The sequence below is a fragment of the Gorilla gorilla genome, chromosome 10 (assembly GCF_029281585.2).
Source record: "Gorilla gorilla gorilla isolate KB3781 chromosome 10, NHGRI_mGorGor1-v2.1_pri, whole genome shotgun sequence".
Taxonomy (NCBI): domain Eukaryota; kingdom Metazoa; phylum Chordata; class Mammalia; order Primates; family Hominidae; genus Gorilla; species Gorilla gorilla.
The window spans coordinates 44,909,466-44,928,194 of NC_073234.2; the positions used below are offsets into that span (position 1 = coordinate 44,909,466).

General features: G+C 46.6%; 2 protein-coding genes across 3 annotated transcripts in view; both read left to right on the forward strand.

The window, feature by feature from the left end:
- The first annotated feature begins 659 nt into the window (after positions 1–659).
- Positions 660–5,194, forward strand: MIP (major intrinsic protein of lens fiber). Its single transcript, XM_004053382.5, has 4 exons — positions 660–1,019; positions 1,517–1,681; positions 2,120–2,200; positions 3,807–5,194. The coding sequence occupies exons 1-4, from the start codon at positions 660–662 to the stop codon at positions 3,990–3,992; spliced, it is 792 nt and encodes a 263-aa protein (XP_004053430.1). The 3' UTR covers positions 3,993–5,194.
- A 610-nt stretch (positions 5,195–5,804) lies between these two features.
- The window catches only part of TIMELESS (timeless circadian regulator), a 32,220-nt gene continuing 19,295 nt past the window's right edge, over positions 5,805–18,729 (forward strand). Inside the window, exon 1 of one of the 2 annotated variants that reach the window (XM_031001050.3) lies at positions 5,805–5,960. The gene's annotated coding sequence lies outside the window, so the exon portion shown is untranslated. The remainder of the gene's footprint in view (positions 5,961–18,729) is intronic. The other variant, XM_031001051.3, reaches the window with a different exon arrangement.

Sequence of the window (18,729 nt, forward strand, 5' to 3'; positions counted from 1 at the left end):
GTAGGGAACCCGGGCTCAGAGAAAGCCAGACGCAGCAGAACTATTTTGTCCCAGAGCTGCAGGGTCCACAGATTCCAGCCCAAACTAGCCAATGGGAGAAAGGCTTCTAATCCCTGGGAACTAAAGAATTCTCTTTAGTTATCCAACTTCCCTGCTGAACCCCACTCCTTACCACCCCCCCCAACCCTTACCCCTGGCAGACTCAGAGGAGGCTGAGGCCCCCAGGAGCTCAGCCCCAAATGCCATGAAGTGAGCTCAGCTTGATGGACCTTCCAGAGAGAGCTGAAGAGTATTCTAATGTTGATGTCAATCAGGACAATGAACCCCAATTTTGACACACACAGAAGGGCAGACTCTTCCAGTCCTGCTGTTCTTCACCCCCACTTCTCGTAGTCTCTCTTGCTGTGACCCCAATCCCACCCTCACTGCCATGGCTCTCTCGGCTCATCTCCCAGTTGAGAAAGGTGGGAAAATCCAGCATCTTTACCATGTAGGGGAGGGGACTTAGCCCTCCACAGCTGTGAAGGGGTTAAGAGGCTGGGCCTGCTACCTCAGCCTGCCCCTCCCAGGGATTAAGAGTCCTCTATAAAGGGGACTGTCCACCCAGACAAGGCCATGGGGGTAGCAGGGACCCAGGCACTGTGACCATCCCCCCTGCCATGTGGGAACTGCGATCAGCCTCCTTTTGGAGGGCCATATTCGCTGAGTTCTTTGCCACCCTCTTCTATGTCTTCTTTGGGCTGGGGTCCTCACTGCGCTGGGCTCCTGGACCCCTGCATGTTCTGCAGGTGGCTATGGCATTTGGCTTGGCCCTGGCTACACTGGTGCAGTCTGTGGGCCACATCAGTGGAGCCCATGTCAATCCTGCAGTCACTTTTGCTTTCCTTGTGGGCTCCCAGATGTCCCTGCTCCGTGCCTTCTGCTATATGGCAGCCCAGCTCCTGGGAGCTGTGGCTGGGGCCGCTGTGCTGTATAGCGTTACCCCACCTGCCGTCCGAGGAAACCTAGCACTCAACACGGTAATGGTTGGCTGAGAGGGGATGGGGAACCTGGTGTCCTGACTCTCTGTTGCCCTGACTCCCTGACTGGTGCAGGTGAATCAGCTCCCCTGGGGTCTGGGACAATATGTGCATGTGTGAGCATGTGTGTGTTGAAGTGGTGAGGATTGACAGGTGGTTTAGAGCTTTAAGGAAGGCATAGGGCCCTGGACTGAAATTAAGAAAACTGAGTTTGAGTTTCAGCTTTCCTTCCAACTCCTTGCAGGTTCTTAAGGAAACTTATTTTACCTTTCAAGGCCTCAGTTTCCTCATACATGTAAGTGGCTGCAATCATTTCCATTATGAAGGAGCACTGTTAGGAGATGCTAAGATGCAAATACAATGATTATGAAGGGGGTTGTATTATCCTTCCTCTCCAGGGACCTGATGCTATAACGAGATCCTTGCCGGGGAAGTCTTGAGGAGGTAACACTGTGGCAGCCCTCATGAGCTGCCTCTCTTCTTCTTCCTTTGCACAGTTGCACCCTGCAGTGAGCGTGGGCCAGGCAACCACAGTGGAGATCTTCCTGACGCTCCAGTTCGTGCTCTGCATCTTTGCCACATACGACGAGAGGCGGAATGGCCAACTGGGCTCCGTGGCCCTGGCCGTTGGCTTCTCCCTTGCCCTGGGGCACCTCTTTGGGGTAAGCAGGAAGGAGAGCAACTTCTCATTCAAGGATTCCGGGGCCCCTAAACCTTTCCCAGCTTTTAAGGGTTCTTCCTGCCTACTTCACTGTCAAACATGAACATTGTCCATTGCACTCTGTACTGGCACAAAGGAATCAACTCTGCCCTATCCCTCTCTTGTGACTGCTATATCTAGTCCTTCTTGACCCCAAGGTAGAAATGAACGCATCATGGCTAGACATGGGCTTTGCCTATGGATCCATAGTCTGTTCCCAGACAGGGCATCAGTTGCCCTCACCCCATTGCAGGAACCCCTGGAGAGTCATGCAGGCTGTCCCTCTCCACTTGCTGCTGGCTGGAGAAAAGATGGCAGCTCTCAGGGGCAATGTGGGTTGTGGGGAGAGAAGCTGGGGTGCAGTAGGGGGGTGTCTCAGTTACAACTGTCTCTTTTGCAGATGTATTATACTGGTGCAGGCATGAATCCTGCCCGCTCCTTTGCTCCTGCCATTCTCACTGGGAACTTCACTAACCACTGGGTGAGTGAAGGGAGAGGGGCAAGATCCTGGAGCCCTTCTGGATGGTTGTGGACTGCAGGTTCCAGGCTGGATTCCTGCTTTCCTTCTGCGTGTGTTGGCTGCTCTACCAGCACTCAGCTAAGGGGGCTGTCAGAGAGTTTGGCATGCCTGTGTGAGCAGGATTCATGATTTTGCTAGAAGGAGAGGCTCTTGCTCATATTTTTCCTTCTCTGGTTAGTCAGGGAGTATGCACTGAGTATTCACTGGTTGCTGAACTAGGGGGTATGAAGAGAGACAACTAAATATGAGCAGAATAAATTCTGCTCTCAGAGATCAAGATGTGTTGTGAGCACAAATAGGCCTCAGCCCCATTCCAGTTCTAATACGTTATCGGCTTTGTGTGTGACCATGGGCAAATAATCACTCTGTGCTTCAGTTTGTTTTACTATAAAGTGGGACATTACGAGAAATGTGTGAAAGTTATATGTGAGAAACATTTAGCACAGAATCTGATATAAAGTAAGCACTCAATAAATATTGGTTATGTTGATGTTGTGCAAGCCAAACATATGGAAATAATTTAAAAATTTTTCAAAGCTGTACACCCATTTTCATAACAGCATTATTCACAATAGCCAAGAGGTAAAAGCAACCCAAGTGTTCCTCAGTGGATGAATGGATAAACAAAATGTGGTATATACATAAATGGAATATTATCTGTCAAAAGGAAGGAAATTGTGACACATACCACAACATGGATGAATCTTGAGGACATTATGCTAAGTGAATAAGCCAGTCACAAAAAGACAAATACTGTATGATTACATTTATATGGGGTATTTAGAGTACTCAAATTCACAGACGCAAAGTAGAAGGATAGTTACCAGGGGCTGATGGGGGTGGGGTGGAATAGGCAGTTGTTTAATGGGTATAGAGTTACAGCTTTGCAAGATGAAAAAGTTCTAGACATAGGTTGCACAACAATGTGAATATACTTAACACTACTAAACTGGACACTTAAAAACATATATATATTTTTTTGAGACGGAGTCTCCCTCTGTCACCCAGGCTGGAGTGCAGTGGAGCTTGATCTCAGGATCTCAGCTCACTGCAACCTCCGCCTCCTGGGTTCAAGCAATTCTCCTGCCTCAGCCTCCCGAGTAGCTGGGATTTCAGGCGCCTGCCACCACGCCCAGCTAATTTTTGTATTTTTAGTAGAGATGGGGTTTCTCCCTGCTGGTCAGGCTGTTCTCAAATGGCTGACCTTGTGATCCGCCCGTCTTGTGATCCGCCCGTCTCAGCCTCCCAAAGTGCTGGGATTACAGGCGTAAGCCACTGCACCTGTCCAAAAATATTTAATATGGTAAATTTTATATGTGTTTTACCACAATTTATAAAATTTTTTTGAAAGCAACATACAAACTAGTGCAAATTGATAACAAATAGAATATACACATGCTAAGGTGTGGGATAAAGGAGTAATTTGATGAATCAGAAAATAAATGGTGAGTTTATTGTAGATATCAAGTGTACAATATCTTGTTTTCCACTAAGGTGGCTGGAAAAAGAGCAGCGTTGCTGCTCTGTCCCCTCCCCAAGCCTGAGTATTTCTTTTCTCTTTCTACAGGTGTACTGGGTAGGCCCAATCATTGGAGGGGGTCTGGGCAGCCTCCTGTATGACTTTCTTCTCTTCCCCCGGCTCAAGAGTATTTCTGAGAGACTGTCTGTCCTCAAGGGTGCCAAACCCGATGTCTCCAATGGACAACCAGAGGTCACAGGGGAACCTGTTGAACTGAACACCCAGGCCCTGTAGAAGCTCCAGCTGAATAGAGGGAGTAGAAAGCTTCTGAGTTTACGTGGAGGGGTTTAGCCAGCCCCTAGATGAAGAAAGAGACTGTGGGGAGGGGCATGTACTTCTTTATTTTTTAACTTATGTATGTGGTTGTTTTTTTTTTTTTCCTTTTGCTGTGTGAAATCTTTCAAGTTGCATTCATGAGCTGGTTGGTGCAAACTTCCCTTCCTCCCCATCCCACCACCCTTCGCCATGTGTGCTGATTGTGCATATGAATGTGAGTGTGGCTGTGTCTGAGTTTTGGGGCATGAGAGCTAAGGAAGCAAAAAGAGGTGCCATCCTATACCCCCCTTCCTCGACCCAGTATGGTGAGTACTGGGTAACCGACACCTTAAGTTTCTGGCCTTTACCCTGCTGCCAGTCAAGTGTGTAGCTCTTGATTTCTGAGGGAACAGAGAAGCAGGGAGTTACTCCTCACACGAGGCAGATGGAGAGAAGTGGAGGAGACAAGGCTTCCAAGGGTTAGGAGAAGGGACTCAAGGGAGGTGGGTGGTGAAAATGGAGTATTAGCCCCAGATCAGGATGTAGGTGTACCGAAGAATTGGGGGGAAGTTAATGGGAATATATAGCCTACTTATCTTAGGGATGCTTGCCCCAGGGACTTGGGTGGGGAAGTAGCTCTGAGAAAAGTGAACACTAGGATTTAGCTGTTCTGTAAAGCCACGTAAACCTGTCTACATCCGCTGGCTGGTTGTGTTCATTCTGACATAATGGATCTCTTCAGAGGTCCTGGGCCAAGGAGCTTCCAACCTAAATAGAGCTTGGGCAAGCCTAGAATCTAGAAAAATTAAGCAGCTTAACTGGTCAGCCTGACATCCACTGTTGTGGCTGCCTGGCAGATGGTATTTAAGCCCCACAATTGTTCCCTAAGGCCAACACAGGAAATCTGATTCCTGGAGCAAATAAATGAACGGGTGGTAGTAGGGGGCATGAGGGGAGAGGCTTTGACTCTGTTCTAATTTATTTAGAGCAAATCAAAACACTCCTCAAATGGCATCTTTCTGCTTTTACCACTAGTTCCGTGTTTTTTTTCTTGTTTTGTGTCTGTGTATTTTCATTTCTCTGTCATCTGTCCTTTCATCTTGAAGCAAATCTCTTCTAACTCCCTCATACCCCGGAAATTGATTCCTTCTATTCAAATGCTTAATAATTCAGGAGATTATTATTTGTTTGAGCCCTATCTTCTTTTTTTTTTTTGAGAGGGGGTCTTACTATGTTGACCAGGTTGGAGTGCAATGGATATTCACAGGCACGATCATCACACACTACAGTCTAGAAATCCTGGGCTCAAGCGATCTTCCTGCTTCAGCCTCCCCAGTAGCTGGGATTACAGGGGGCCAGAGCACAGCCCTATTTTCTTTTCCTTTTGGCAAGATCATCTCAGCAGAGGCCAGAAGAGACCCTCAACTGTTCAATGAATATTTACGGTTGCTTTCTTCCTTTTATGGGCCTCTTGCATACTTTGAAAGCTTTAAATTTATACCTATAATACAACGGACATCCCCTATCCCAGAAGACCATTCCTCCCTGTACTTCAGCTCTTTACTTCCTCCCAAATAAAACCTAACTTTTCTAACTAACTATTTAAGACTTGGAATAGTCCGCTTGACTAGAAGAAGGGGAAGAATGTTTGTAAATTCACTTCTAATCGGACTTTGATTCTACTATAATTCAGCAGAAAATTCATAGCTCTGTGATTTTTAGATCGACCTCACATAAAACAGTCCCTGCACTCGCTTCCCTTTTCCTTCCTCCTTCACCAATCTCCGCCCCAGCTCGCTCGGAGTCACGTGGACCAGCCCGGCTCGCCCCGCCTCGCTCTCCGCGCAGGCGGGGACCTGCCCAGCTGAGCCTGGTGGCGGAAAGGCTGCGGCCCCGCGCCAGAGGGCCGGTGGCTCCTCCGGGCTTCTGAGGACCCGCAGGGAGCGGGTGAGTGAGTGTGTGGCGAGAGGGCGCTAAGCGGACACGGGGATCCTTTCGAAGCTATGGGGGCATTCTCGGGAAACGCTGAGTCCCTTTTCCCGCCACCCGGTTTAGAGCCAGGGGGCGGGGCTCGTGCTGCAGGCGCGCACGCGCAATTCTGTACTCTGCTCCTTAGTCTCCCGCGCCGCGTTCCCGGGTCTCACCGGACGCGGGCTTAGCCCTGCGCTGCTCCGCACAGCTTGGGTCTCCCGCGGGATGGGGTTGTGATGGAAAGGGGCTTGGAATTCCTGAATTAGAACAGAAAGTGCCTGGGGGAGTTCCACTTCGGAGCTTAGCATCTAGTTGAGACCTCCTGAAAAAAACCGGTGTGTGGCCTGGCGGTCAGCAGTGGTCGGAATTCACAGGCCGCTTTACTTATATCGTGGGTTTTATGGAATGGATTTCTCACTCCCTCCCTTCGTTGCCTTGTTTGGGTTTGTCACCTGGACCTCAGCCGCTAATGAAGCTTTTTTCCTTGAGCCTCTCAATTCTTTGCCATTCGTGCTTCGACTAGTACTTTAAATTTTTTATTTATTTTATTTTATTTTGAGACGGAGTCTCGTTCTGTCGCCCATGATGGAGTGCAGTGGCGCCATCTCGGCTCACTGCAACCTCCGCCTCCCGGGTTCAAGCGATTCTCTTGCCTCAGCTTCCTGAGTAGCTGGGATTACAGGCGCGCGCCACCATGCCCGGCTAATTTTTGTATTTTTTTTAGTAGAGATGGGGGTTTCACCTTATTGGTCAGGATGATCTCAAACTCCTGACCTCGTGATCCGCTCGCCTCGGCCTCCCAAAGTGCTGGGATTATAGGCGTGAGCCACCGCGCCTGGCCTGTTTGTTTTTTTTGGTTGTTTTGTTTTGTTTTTGAGATGGAGTCTGGCTCTGTCGCCCAGGCTGGAGTGCAGTGGTCCGATCTCGGCTCACTGCAACCTCCGCCTCCCCGGTTCAAGCGATTCTCCTGCCTCAGCCTCCCCAGGAGCTGGGATTACAGGTGCCCGCCACCACGCCCGGCTAATTTTTGTATTTTTAGTAGAGATGGGGTTTCACCATGTTGGCCAGGCCGGTCTCGAACTCCTGACCTCAAATGATCCGCCCGCCTCGGCCTCCCACAGTGCTGGGATTACAGGTGTGAGCCACCGCACCCGGCCCTACTAGTACTTTGTACAAAGTAAAGGTAGATCATCTGATGTTAAATTTAAAACTCCTCTTTGACCACCCACAGTTAGCCTTAAATCCGTAGGTGGGTGTCTGTGGCCCTTATTCTGGCCCTGACCCTCTCAATCTCATTTTGTAAATCTCTTACTCACCTGACTCCTGGCCACGTGGAAAGATTGTGGCTGCCCTCTTTCATAGCTCAGTACTTAGTTCCTGCTGTTCCTTCTGCTTGAAGTTCTTGACACTGCTCTGCCAAGCGAACTTCTCTTTGAAGACTGAGCTTAATTGTCCCTCTGAAAATCAATGTATCCAGCTTCCTGTGCCAAGTTAGTCACTTCTTCCTGTGTGTCCCTGAAGTTTTTTACCCCCCTCTATTACCAGGGGCACTGATACAGCTCAATAAAAGATCAATAAAAGGTTACTGAGCTCCTAACATGTACCATGCACTGTGCTTAGCGCCAGGCTTACAGAGATGAGTAGGACGGAGAGTTCCCGACCCTTAAGGAACTCAAGCCCTAAGGAAAACACATGTAATTGAGTCTTCTGTGGTTACAGTGAAAGGGTCATCAAGAAGTCCTTCCTGGCTTCCTTCCTCCTCTCACTGCACTCACACCATCTTACATCCTGATGCCTCCAAATCTTTAGCTCCAAACTCTTCTCCCTCATCTTCCAGACTTCTCTGTTTCAGTTCAATTTAGTAAAGCATTTATTGAGCACTTACATTGTGCTGCGTAATGATGATTCCTGATGTGAAAGAGTTTACGTTTTCGTGCAGTTAACATAGGATAGTTAGAATCACCTGAGGAACATTGTCAAAACACTTGCCTAAGCCCCATCTCTGGAAATTCTGATCCTGTAGCAAGGCTCTGAAAGTTCAAGGGTGAATAAGAATTCCTATCTCTACTAAAAAAAAAAAAAAATACAAAAATTAGCTGGGTATGGTGGCATGTTCCTGTAATCCCAGCTACTTGGGAGGCTGAGGCAGGAGAATCACTTGAACCTGGGGGGCAGAGGTTGCAGTGAGCCGAGATTGCACCATTGCATTCCAGCCTGAGTGACAGAGTGAGACTCGTCTCCAAAAAAAAAAAAAAAAAATTCCTGTCTTCAGGGAATCTAAGGCTAATGAAGGGAGATAGACTTTGATTTTAACTATTATATACAACATGAATTGTAAGTACCATGTTGGAAGTCTGAATATGGTACACAGTAGACATTAAGGAAAAGGAGGTCACTTCTGTATGGAGAAGTCAGGAGGAAGTCCCTTTTGGGCAGAGTCTTTTTTTTTTTTTTTGAGATGGAGTTTTGCTCTTATTGTCCAGGCTGGAGTGCAGTGGTGCGGTCTCCCAGGTTCAAGTGATTCTCCTGGCTCAGCCTCCCAGTAGCTGGAATTACAGGCACCCACCACCACACCTGGCTAATTTTTTTAATTTTTAGTAGAGACAGGGTTTCACCATGTTGGCCAGGCTGGTCTTGAAGTCCTGACCTCAGGCGATCCACCCGCCTCGGCCACCCAAAGTGCTGGGATTACAGACGTGAGCCACTGCGCCTGGCCTGCACAGAGTCTTCAGAGCTAAGTTGATATTTGGATGGGAGGCCATTCTAGATAGAATAGTGGCTTGAGAGAGAAGCGTGAGAGGTAAACAGGAGAGAGATTCATGAAAGACTTTGTATTGTAGGCACTGGAGGTCACTGAAACTTTAGTTTTGTATAGTAATGCATGCTAATAGTAAAGAATTCAAATAGTACCACAGGGAAAGACAAATATTTCTCCTATCCTAGATCCCCTAGTTCTCAGAGACCATCACTATGAAGTTTCTTATGTATCCATTGAAGTGTTTTAAGCAGGATTGTTATATGCCTAAATCAGGTAACCATATTGAGGCTAGATTGAACAAGACTGGAGGCAGCTGCATTCATGCCTGTAATCCCAGCACTTTGGGAGCCCAGGTGGGTGGATCGCTTGAGCCCAGGAGTTAAAGACCAGCCCGGGCAACATGGCAAAACCGTGTCTCTACAAAAAATACAAAAATTAGCAGGGTGTGATGATGTACCCTATAGTCCCAGCTATTTGGGAGGCTGAGGTGGGAAAGTCGCTTGAGCCTGGGAGGTTGAGGCTGCCGGGAGCTGTGATTGCACCACTGCACTCCAGTCTGGGTGACAAAGCGAGACCCTCTTTCAAAAAAGAAAAAAAGTCTGGAGGCAGAGAAAGAGGATAGGAAGAGGTTGAGTAACCTAAGCAAGAGCTACTCAGGAACTGAACTAAGGCAGTAGCAATTGGGATAGAAGGATAGACAGCAACTGATAGAAGAACTTAAGGAAGTTAATTGAGATGGAGCTAAGGTGACTCCTAGGTTTCTTTTTTTTTTTGAGACAGAGTTTCGCTCTTGTTGCCCAGGCTGGAGTGCAGTGGTGCGATCTCAGCTCACTGCAACCTCCGCCTCAAGCGATTCTCCTGCCTCAGCTTCCTGAGTAGCTGGGATTACAGGCATGCACCACTACACCCAGCTAATTTTGGATTTTTAGTAGAGACAGGGTTTCTCCATGTTGGTCAGGCTAGTCTTGAACTCCCGACCTCAGGTGATCCACCCGCCTCGGCCTCCCAAAGTGCTGGGATTACAGGCATGAGCCACCACATCCAGCCTCTTTTTTTTTTTTTTTTTTTTTTTGACGTGGAGTTTCACTCTTGTTTCCCAGGCTGGAGTGCAATGGTGCGATCTCGGCTCACCGCAACCTCCGCCTCCTGGGTTCAAACAATTCTGCCTCAGCCTCCCAAGTAGCTGGGATTACAGGCATGCACCACCACACCCAGCTAATTTTGTATTTTTAGTAGAGATGGGGTTTCTCCATGTTGGTCATGCTGGTCTCGAACTCCCAACCTCAGGTGATCCGCCCACCTCGGCCTCCCCAAGTGCTGGGATTACAGGCATGAGCCACTGCGCCTGGCCCTAGGTTTCTTTTAATAAGGTGAAACTCTTAGCTTTCTTCACTGAGGAGATAGTATCAGTCCTTGAGAGAGCCAAAGTGGAGACAGACTTGGGAAGATGAGTTCAGCTTTAGACCTATTGAGTGTAAGGTATCTTTGAGACATAAAGGTAGAGAATGCTATTCAGTTAGTCAGTTTAACATATGAGATTGTCAACTCAATAGCTCAGAGGGGCCAGAAATACAGATTTGCTGGCTTCTGGCTTGGATGGTAGTTGCAGTGCATGGGAGAGGGTGAGTTTGCCCAATCAGGCCGTGTACAGTGAGAAGGGAAGAAGGCTAAAGATGCAGGCCTAAGGAAAATCAGCACTTAAGTAGGAGGACGAACAGCCAATAAGAGGTCAAAGGGGAAAGTTTTATTTTATGTTGGATTTTTTCCCCCCTTAAGATGAGCTAGGACAGGTGTGGGGGCACATGCCTGTAATCCCAGCACTTTGGGAGGCTGCGGTCGGAGGATAGCTTGAGCCTGGGGGCTTGAGGCTGCAGTGAGCCGAGATCGCACCACTGCACATCACTACACTTTTGAGATACTGCCTCAAAAGAAAAAAACAGATGGAATAGCCTTGAGCAACTCATATGGGGATGGGGCTAGTATAAAGGGAAGGTTGGAAATAAGGAATAACCAACTAAGGGACAGGAAGTGATTAATGAGGATCACAGAGTACTTAGATTAGAAGCAAAGAACTAAGGGTGGGTGTTTGAAATATGTATGTTTTTAGGCTTGGGTGGAGAGAGTTGAGAGAGTTCATGTCTGATAACCTCAATTGTTCCTAACAGGAAGGAAGCAGATAAACCAGGTGGGAGGCAAGGAAGCAGTAGAGTGAAGGGGCTTGAGGATAATGATGAAAGTTAGGAATAGTGGTTCTTCGGGAAGAGACAACGAAGGGGACCAAGAATACAGAAATGAGGCTGGGCACGGTGGCTCATGCCTGTAATCCCAGCATTTTGGGAGGCTGAGGCAGGCGGATCACGAGGTCAGGTGTTCCAGACCAGCCTGGCCAACATGGTGAAACCATGTCTCTACTAAAAATACAAAAATTAGCCAAGCGTGGTGGCGGGCACCTGTAATCCCAGCTACTTGGGAGGCTGAGGCAAGAGAATCGCTTGAACCCAGGAGGCGGAGATGCAGTGAGCTGAGATCACGCCACTGCACTCCAGCCTGGATGACAGAGCAAGACTCTGTCTCAAAAAAAAAAAAAAGAAAGAATACCGAAATGATTTGCTGGACCAGGCTGAAGGCCCTGCTCAGGTTGCAGGCTATACATGTTAATGGGGGAACCAGCCCCCAATATTTCAATGTAGGTTCTTTTCTATTTTCCCTAAGTGTCAGCTGGTCTCATAAATAAAGAGAAAGACTACAAAGAGAAGAATTTTACAGCTGGGCCTCTGTGGGTGCCATCACATATTGGTAGGACCATGATGGGGACTTGAGCCACAAAACCAGCAAGTTTTTATTAGGGATTTTAGAAGGGGAGGGGGGTACCAATAGGGAGTGGATCACAGAGATCACATGCTTCAAAGGGCAATAGAAGATCACAAGGCAAAAGGGCAGAGCAGGATCACAAGGCAAGGGCAAAATTAGAATTACTGATGAGGGTCCATGTCCCGCTGGGCACACATTATCTTGATAAACATCTTAACAGGAAACAGGGTTTGAGAGCAGAAAACCAGTCTGACTAGAATTCACCAGGCTGGAATTTCCCAATCCTAGTAAGCCTGAGGGCACTGCAGGAGACCAGGGCATATTTCATCCCTTATCTCAACCGCATAAGACAGATACTCCCAGAGCAGTCGTCTATAGGCCTACCCCTGGGAATGCATTCCTTCCCCAGGGTTATCAATTATTAATATTCCTTGCTGGGAAAAGAATTCAGTGATATTTCTCCTACTCACATGTCTGTTTATAGGCTCCCTGCAAGAAGAAAACTATGGCTCTATTCTGCCTGACCCCCCAGGCAGTCAGACCTTATGGTATCTTTCCTTGTTCCCTGAAAATCGCTGTTGTTCTGTTCTTTTTCAGGGTGCCCTGATTTCATATTGTTCAAACACACATGTTTTACAAACAATTTGTACAGTTAATGCAGTGATCACAGGGTCCTGAGATGACATACATCGTCAGTTTATGAAGATGACGGGATTAAGAGATTAAAGACAGGCATAGGAAATTATAAGAGTATTGATTGGGGAAGTGATAAATGTCCATGAAATCTTCATAATTTATGTTCACAGATTGCAGTAAAGACAGGCGTAATGAATTATAAAAGTATTAATTTGGGGAACTAATAAATGTCCATGAAATCTTCACAATTTATGTTCTTCTGCTGTGGCTTCAGCCGGTCTCTCCATTCGGGGTCCCTGACTTCCCGCAACATCATCTATCTTATATCACTATACAGGGTCGTTTGGTTTTCTCCAGCACATCTGGGCCTAGATTTGAATTGAAGTCTAGGAAGCAGATGGTTGCATTGATCTGAGGTTACGTATGGTCTTTTGCAGGGTGAGAGCACTGAAAGGAAAAGAGATAGAGGCCACACGGGAAAATGGCCAAACTGATGTATATAGTGATACAGTAGTAGGATATGTGTGACCCTGGTTTGATCATTTTGTTTTCTAGCTCAGAAATCTTCAGTGGCTCCCTGGCTTAGGTTCTAAATCTTTGAACTGATGGACAAAGATGAGGTTTTTCCCATAAAGCTGGTTCCAGCTGCTTTTCCATTACTTTCCTGTTGGACTCATCTATTCATAATGGCTCCCTCTTTGGTTTTGCACTGGCAGTTCTCTGCTTAAATGCCCATCCTATTCCCAGCTGCCTTAATCCTATGCAGCTTTCAAAGGCCCAGTTCTAATCATGCTTCCTCAGACAAAACCTCCTTGACCACTTTAACCTGAAAAGAGTACTAGTTTTTTAGTTTTTTTCAGTATCACGTATTTAGAGCTTGTACTGCCTTATCTTTTACATTGTTTGTTCTATATTTGTGGATTTACTTCTGCAACTACATTTCTTTTTTTTTTTTTTTTTTTTTGAGACGGAGTCTCACTCTGTCGCCCAGGCTGGAGTGCAGTGGCACGATCTCAACTCACTGTAACCTCCACCTCCCTGGTTCAAGTAATTCTCCTGCCTCAGCCTCCCGAGGAGCTGGGATTACAGGCACCCGCCACCACACCTGACTAATTTTTTGTTAGTTTTAGTAGAGACGGGGTTTCATCATGTTGGCCAGACTAGTCATGAACTCCTGACTTTGTGATCCACCCGCCTTGGCCTCCCAAAGTGCTGGGATTACAGGCGTGAGCCACTGCGCCTGGCCTCTGCAACTATATTTCTTAAATTTCTTTAGCACTACCATTGCACCTGCACGCTATCTTTTGCCAGGAAGGTTCTCCCTAAGCATTTAGTAACTGACTATAGAGTCTGACAGATGGAGAGGAAATTAATATTTGGGGCGGGGGAGGGGTTCTGTTTGTTTTGTTTGTTTGTCTTTTGAGACAGGGTCTCACTCTGTTACCCAGGCTGGAGTGCAGTGGCACAATTTCAGCTCGTTGCAACTTCAACCTCCTGGGCTCAAGTGATCCTCCTGCCTTAGCCTCCTGGGTAGCTGGGACTAAAGGTGTACATCAGCATGCCCGGCTGATTTTTGTATTTTATTTTTTGTAGAGACTGGGCTTCGCTATGTTGCCCAGGCTGGTCTCAAACTCCTGGACTCAAGTGATCCTCCCACCTCAACCTCCCAAAGTATTAGTATTACAGGCGTGAGCCACCATGTCCAGCCAGGGATTCTTACTTTGTGCTCAGCACTGGGTAGAGTGCTTAATATCACTGCTTCTCAAACTGTCTTGGTAAAGGACCAGGTAGATTTTTCCCTCAAGCTGTTGCAGATCAGTAGTGTTCTAAAAGCACTTCTGTAAAATAAAATTACTAGAAAAATAACATTTAAAAAGACATAGAGAATACAGGCTTTTTATTATTATCATCATTAGATTCAACAAACATTGGCTGGGTGCAGTGGCTCATGCCTGTAATCCCAGCACTTTGGGAGGCCGAGGTGGGTGGATCACTTGAGGCCAGGAGTTCAGCAGCCTAGGCAACATGGCGAAACCCCATCTCAACTACAAAACACAAAAAAATTAGCCCGGCATGGTGGCACAGGCCTGTAATCCCAGCTATTTGGGAGGCTGAGGCACGATAATAGTTTGAACCCGGGAGGCAGAGGTTACAGTGAGCCAAGATCATGCCACTGCAGTCCAGCCTGGGTGACAGAGGGAGACCCTGTCTCAAAACAAAACTGTAAACTGCCTGTCAAATTGCCCTAAGATGTTCTAAGTGCTAATGCTTTCTTTCTGTACTTACCCTGATGCAGACTGCTAATAGTTTGTGGATTGGCAGTGGTCTGAAGACCAAGGTTTGAGTAGCATTGCTTTACATGATCTCATTTACACTTCCCTAATATCTTGTGAGGGTGGGTATTATTATTATTTCCTCAGTATACTGATAAGGAAAGAGATTTAGTTAAGCCACCTGCTCAAGTTCACCAGTTTAGTACCAGACAGAATTGGAATTCAAGTGCTAGATGCCATTTTGTTCATACTACTGGGTCTCAAAGAGAATCCTTGGAGCAGAGTTGGTTTGGGGCAGGTAGAGTGTTTTGTTTCGTCTTCAAAAAGTAAGTTTATTTGGTCGGGCGCAGTGGCTCATGCCTGTTATCCCAGCACTTTGGGAGGCCCAGGTGGGCAGATCATGAGGTCAGGAGTTTGAGACCAGCCTGGCCAATATGGTGAAACCCCATCTCTACTAAAAATACAAAAATTAGCTGGGCATGGTGGCACGCGCCTGTAGTCCCAGCTACTTGGGAGGCTGAGGCAGAAGAGTTGCTTGAATCCAGGAGGTGGCGGTTGCAGTGAGCTAAGATCGTGCCACTGCACTCCAGCCTGGGCGACAGAGCAAGACTCTGCTCAAAAAAAAAAAAGGTTAATTTGAATTGCAAATACATTTAATATTTTATCTGTTGTTTTCTTTTGGTTCTTGCATTTTAATGCCTCCAAGTATTGATTTCAGATGCATATTGCTTCATCTGAACTGCTTGATACTTAGTTGAGTAGGAAAAGTAACTAACATCCCTTTTAAATGTCCAGATCCACTGGCTCTGTGGTGTTTGACAAAGTTCTCACCTGGTCTATGATGAAATGTGAAAATAAAGTCAATGTAATGAATTTTTTCATGAAGTCATATTTATTAAATTTAAAGGACAGTATTTTATCCTGAGATTTTTGTCTATAGTTTTTTTGGTGTTAAAATGGTAGAAACAGAATGCGTATAGTAATTGTGTGGAGTGTTGTTTATAACGGCTGTTTGAGATATAATTCATATACTGTAAAATTCACCCTTTTAAAGTGTACAATTCAGGCTAGGTGTGGTGGTTCACACCTGTAATCTCAGCACTTTGGGAGGCCAAGGCAGGAGGATTGCTTGAGGCCAGTCAGGAGTTTGAGACCAGTGTGGGCAACATAGGGAGGTACCAGCTCTACACAAATTTAAAAAATTAGCCAGGTGTGGTATTGAATGCCTGTGGTCCCAGCTACTTGGGAGGCTGAGGTGGGAGGATTGCTTGGGCCAAGGAGTTGAGGCTATAGCGAGTCATGATTGATCTGTACTCCAGCCTGGGCTGGTCAACAGAGTGAGACCCTGTCTCAAAAGAAAAAAAAAAAAAAAGAAAACCCCTGTACAATTCTGTGATTTTTAGTATATTCAGAGAGTTGTACAACCATTTCTGCCCACCTCAGCCTCCTAAAGTGCTGGGATTACAGGCGTGAGCCACTGTGCCCATACCAGCCTATTGCATTTGCCTATTCTGGACATTTCATATAAATTCCATCATACAATATATGACCTTTTGTGTTTGGCCTCTTTTTTTTTTTTTTTTTTTTTTTTGAGATGGAATTTTCACTCTTGTTGCCCAAGCTGGAGTGCAGTGGCGCGATTTGGGCTCACTGCTACCTCCACCTCCAGGGCTCAAGCGATTCTCCTGCCTCAGCCTCCCGAGTAGCTGGGATTACAGGCGCCCGCCACCATGCCCAGCTAATTTTTTTGTATTTTTGGTAGAGACGGGGTTTCACCATGTTGGCCAGGCTGGTCTCAACTCCTGACCTCAGGGTGATCTGCCCACCTTGGCCTCCAAAAGTGCTGGGATTACAGGTGTGAGCCACTGCACCCGGCTGTGTTTGGCTTCTTTCACTGAACATGTTTTCAAGTTTCATCTACTTCATGGCATGTATCAGTCAGTATTCCATTCCTTTTTTTTTTTTTTTTTTGAGACAGAGCCTTGCTCTGTCATCTAGGCTGGAGTGCGGTGGCGCAATATCAGCCCATTGCAGCCTCCACCTCCCAGGCTCAAGTAATTCTCCCACCTCAGCTTCTCTAGTAGCTGGGACCACAAGCACACACCACCACACTCGGATAATTTTATTTTTTAAATTTTTTGTAGAGACGAGGTCTCACTATATTGCCCAAACTGGTCTTAAACTCCTGGGCTCAAGTGATCCTCCCGCCTTGGCCTCCCAAAGTACTGGGATTTCAGGCGTGAGCCACTGAGCCTGGCTGTGCCCTTTTTAAATATAGACTTTCAAATTTGAGTTAGCATAGTTAGAAGGCAGGAGGATTACTTGAAGTCAGGAGTTCCAGAGCAGCCTGGGCAACATGGTGAAACCCTGTCTCTACCAGAAATACCAAAAAATTAGCTGGGCAAGCCAGGCACGGTGGCTTACGCCTGTAATCCCTGCACTTTGTGAGGCCAAGATGGGCAGATCACCAGAGGTCGGGAGTTTGAGACCAGCCTGACCAACATGGAGAAACCTCGTTTCTACTAAAAATACAAAATTAGCTGGGTGTGGTGGTGCATGCCTGTAATCCCAGCTACTTGGGACGCTGAGGCAGGAGAATTGCTTGAACCCGGGAGGGAGGCAGAGGTTGCAGTGAGCCGAGATCGTGCCACTGCACCCCAGGCTGGGTGACAGAGCGAAACTCCGTCTCAGAAAAAAAAAAAATGTTTATCAAGCCCAGTATTAACACTCTCGGAGCGAGAGAGCAGACTGACCTCTGCAAAATGAGATCAGCGTTAGTTTGGTGTAGTTTGGGTCTTTTTATGTGTTTTTTTGGCTGCCTAATCTCTAGTCAGTGTCTGCCTTTTTGATTGATGGGTGTGTTGCTTAGTGCTTGCCTGCTGCCTCCATCCCATAATTTTAAGTACATGCATGATATGCAGTCCATATGCATGAGCGTTGATGAGTTGATTATCATACGGGGTCACGATAAGGACACTTTTTCTCTTTGATGCATATGACTTGCCCTGAAGAGCTGCCCCTTGCTGGTTTGGTCTTGATCCTGCGGGCCATGGGGTCCTTGCTTGCTTCTCTTAGCTTACTTTTTGTTTTGGCCTGCTTAACTTCTGCCTTTTATCTTGCTTCTTGCTCACCTACCCCTTCACCTTGCTTCTGCTCTCATGTTCTTACTCATTCTGCCCTTTATCCAACTTTAAATTCCCTTTACTATTATCCTGCCTCATTTTCCGTATTCTGCTTCCTCAGTTACAGTGAGCCGTGATTGTACCACTGCACTCCTGGGTGCCAGCCTGGGTGCCTGAGTGAGACCCTGTCTCAAAAAAAAAAAAGCTATAAAATCATTTTGCAAACTCGAGTGTACTAGGAAAAGGTATTACTATTTTTGGTTTTGTACAAATGATTTCCTTTCTTTTATGAATTATTTTCTTCGGTTATATTTTCTGAAATGAGTTTACTGTTTCAAAGGGTATGACCCAGGATAATCTGTTGATTCAAAATTCGGCAAATATTTATTGCATGCTCGGCTGGGCGCGGTGGCTCAAGCATGTAATCCCAGCACTTTGGGAGGCCGAGGTGTGTGGATCACCTGAGGTCAGGAGTTCAAGACCCATCTGGCCAATATGGTAAAACCCCGTCTCTACTAAAAATACAAAATTAGCCTGGTATGGTGGCGTGAGCCTGTAATTCTAGCTACTTGGGAGGCTGAGGCAAAGAATCACTTAAACCTGGGAGGCACAGGTTGCAGTGAGCCAAGATCACGCCACTACACTCCAGCATGGGCAACAGAGCGTGAGACTCTGTCTCAAAAAAAAAAAAATTGCATGCTCGCTATATGCCAAGCTCTATTCTAGGCACTGGAGAATGCAGCAATGAGCAAAACAAAATGAAGCCCTGCAGCATGGAGCTTTCCTTTTGTTGGACTGGTTTATGATTTTTACTATATAAATCAATGATTTCTAAATGCTAGAAGAACACTAATATATGATGACATTTCCATCTGTCTGAAGCGAAATGAGAAAAATAAGGATAATGTATTCTTACTGAATTCTGACCACTGTTCGGTGTTCTAAATTCCTTTCTGAGGAGCCTGGAGAGAGCCATGTCTGCAGCCCATCCATCTTGCTAAACAGGTCACTTGGACCCAGTATGTTATGGCTTGCTCTCATAACTTGACTCTGGCATAGCATCAATCACACGATGGTTAGCAGACTTCCTTAACTAACTTACACTAATATTAAACATTCCTTTCTACTGACTCCAACTTTTTATT

What these genes read in the sequence shown, in the direction of transcription:
- MIP (XM_004053382.5), top strand. Translation starts at nt 660, where the DNA reads ATGTGGGAACTGCGATCAGCCTCCTTTTGGAGGGCCATATTCGCTGAG. An exon ending in CCCTGGGGCACCTCTTTGGG is followed by an intron (nt 1,682 to 2,119) that starts GTAAGCAGGAAG and finishes TCTCTTTTGCAG; the next exon opens with ATGTATTATACTGGTGCAGG. An exon ending in GGAACTTCACTAACCACTGG is followed by an intron (nt 2,201 to 3,806) that starts GTGAGTGAAGGG and finishes CTCTTTCTACAG; the next exon opens with GTGTACTGGGTAGGCCCAAT.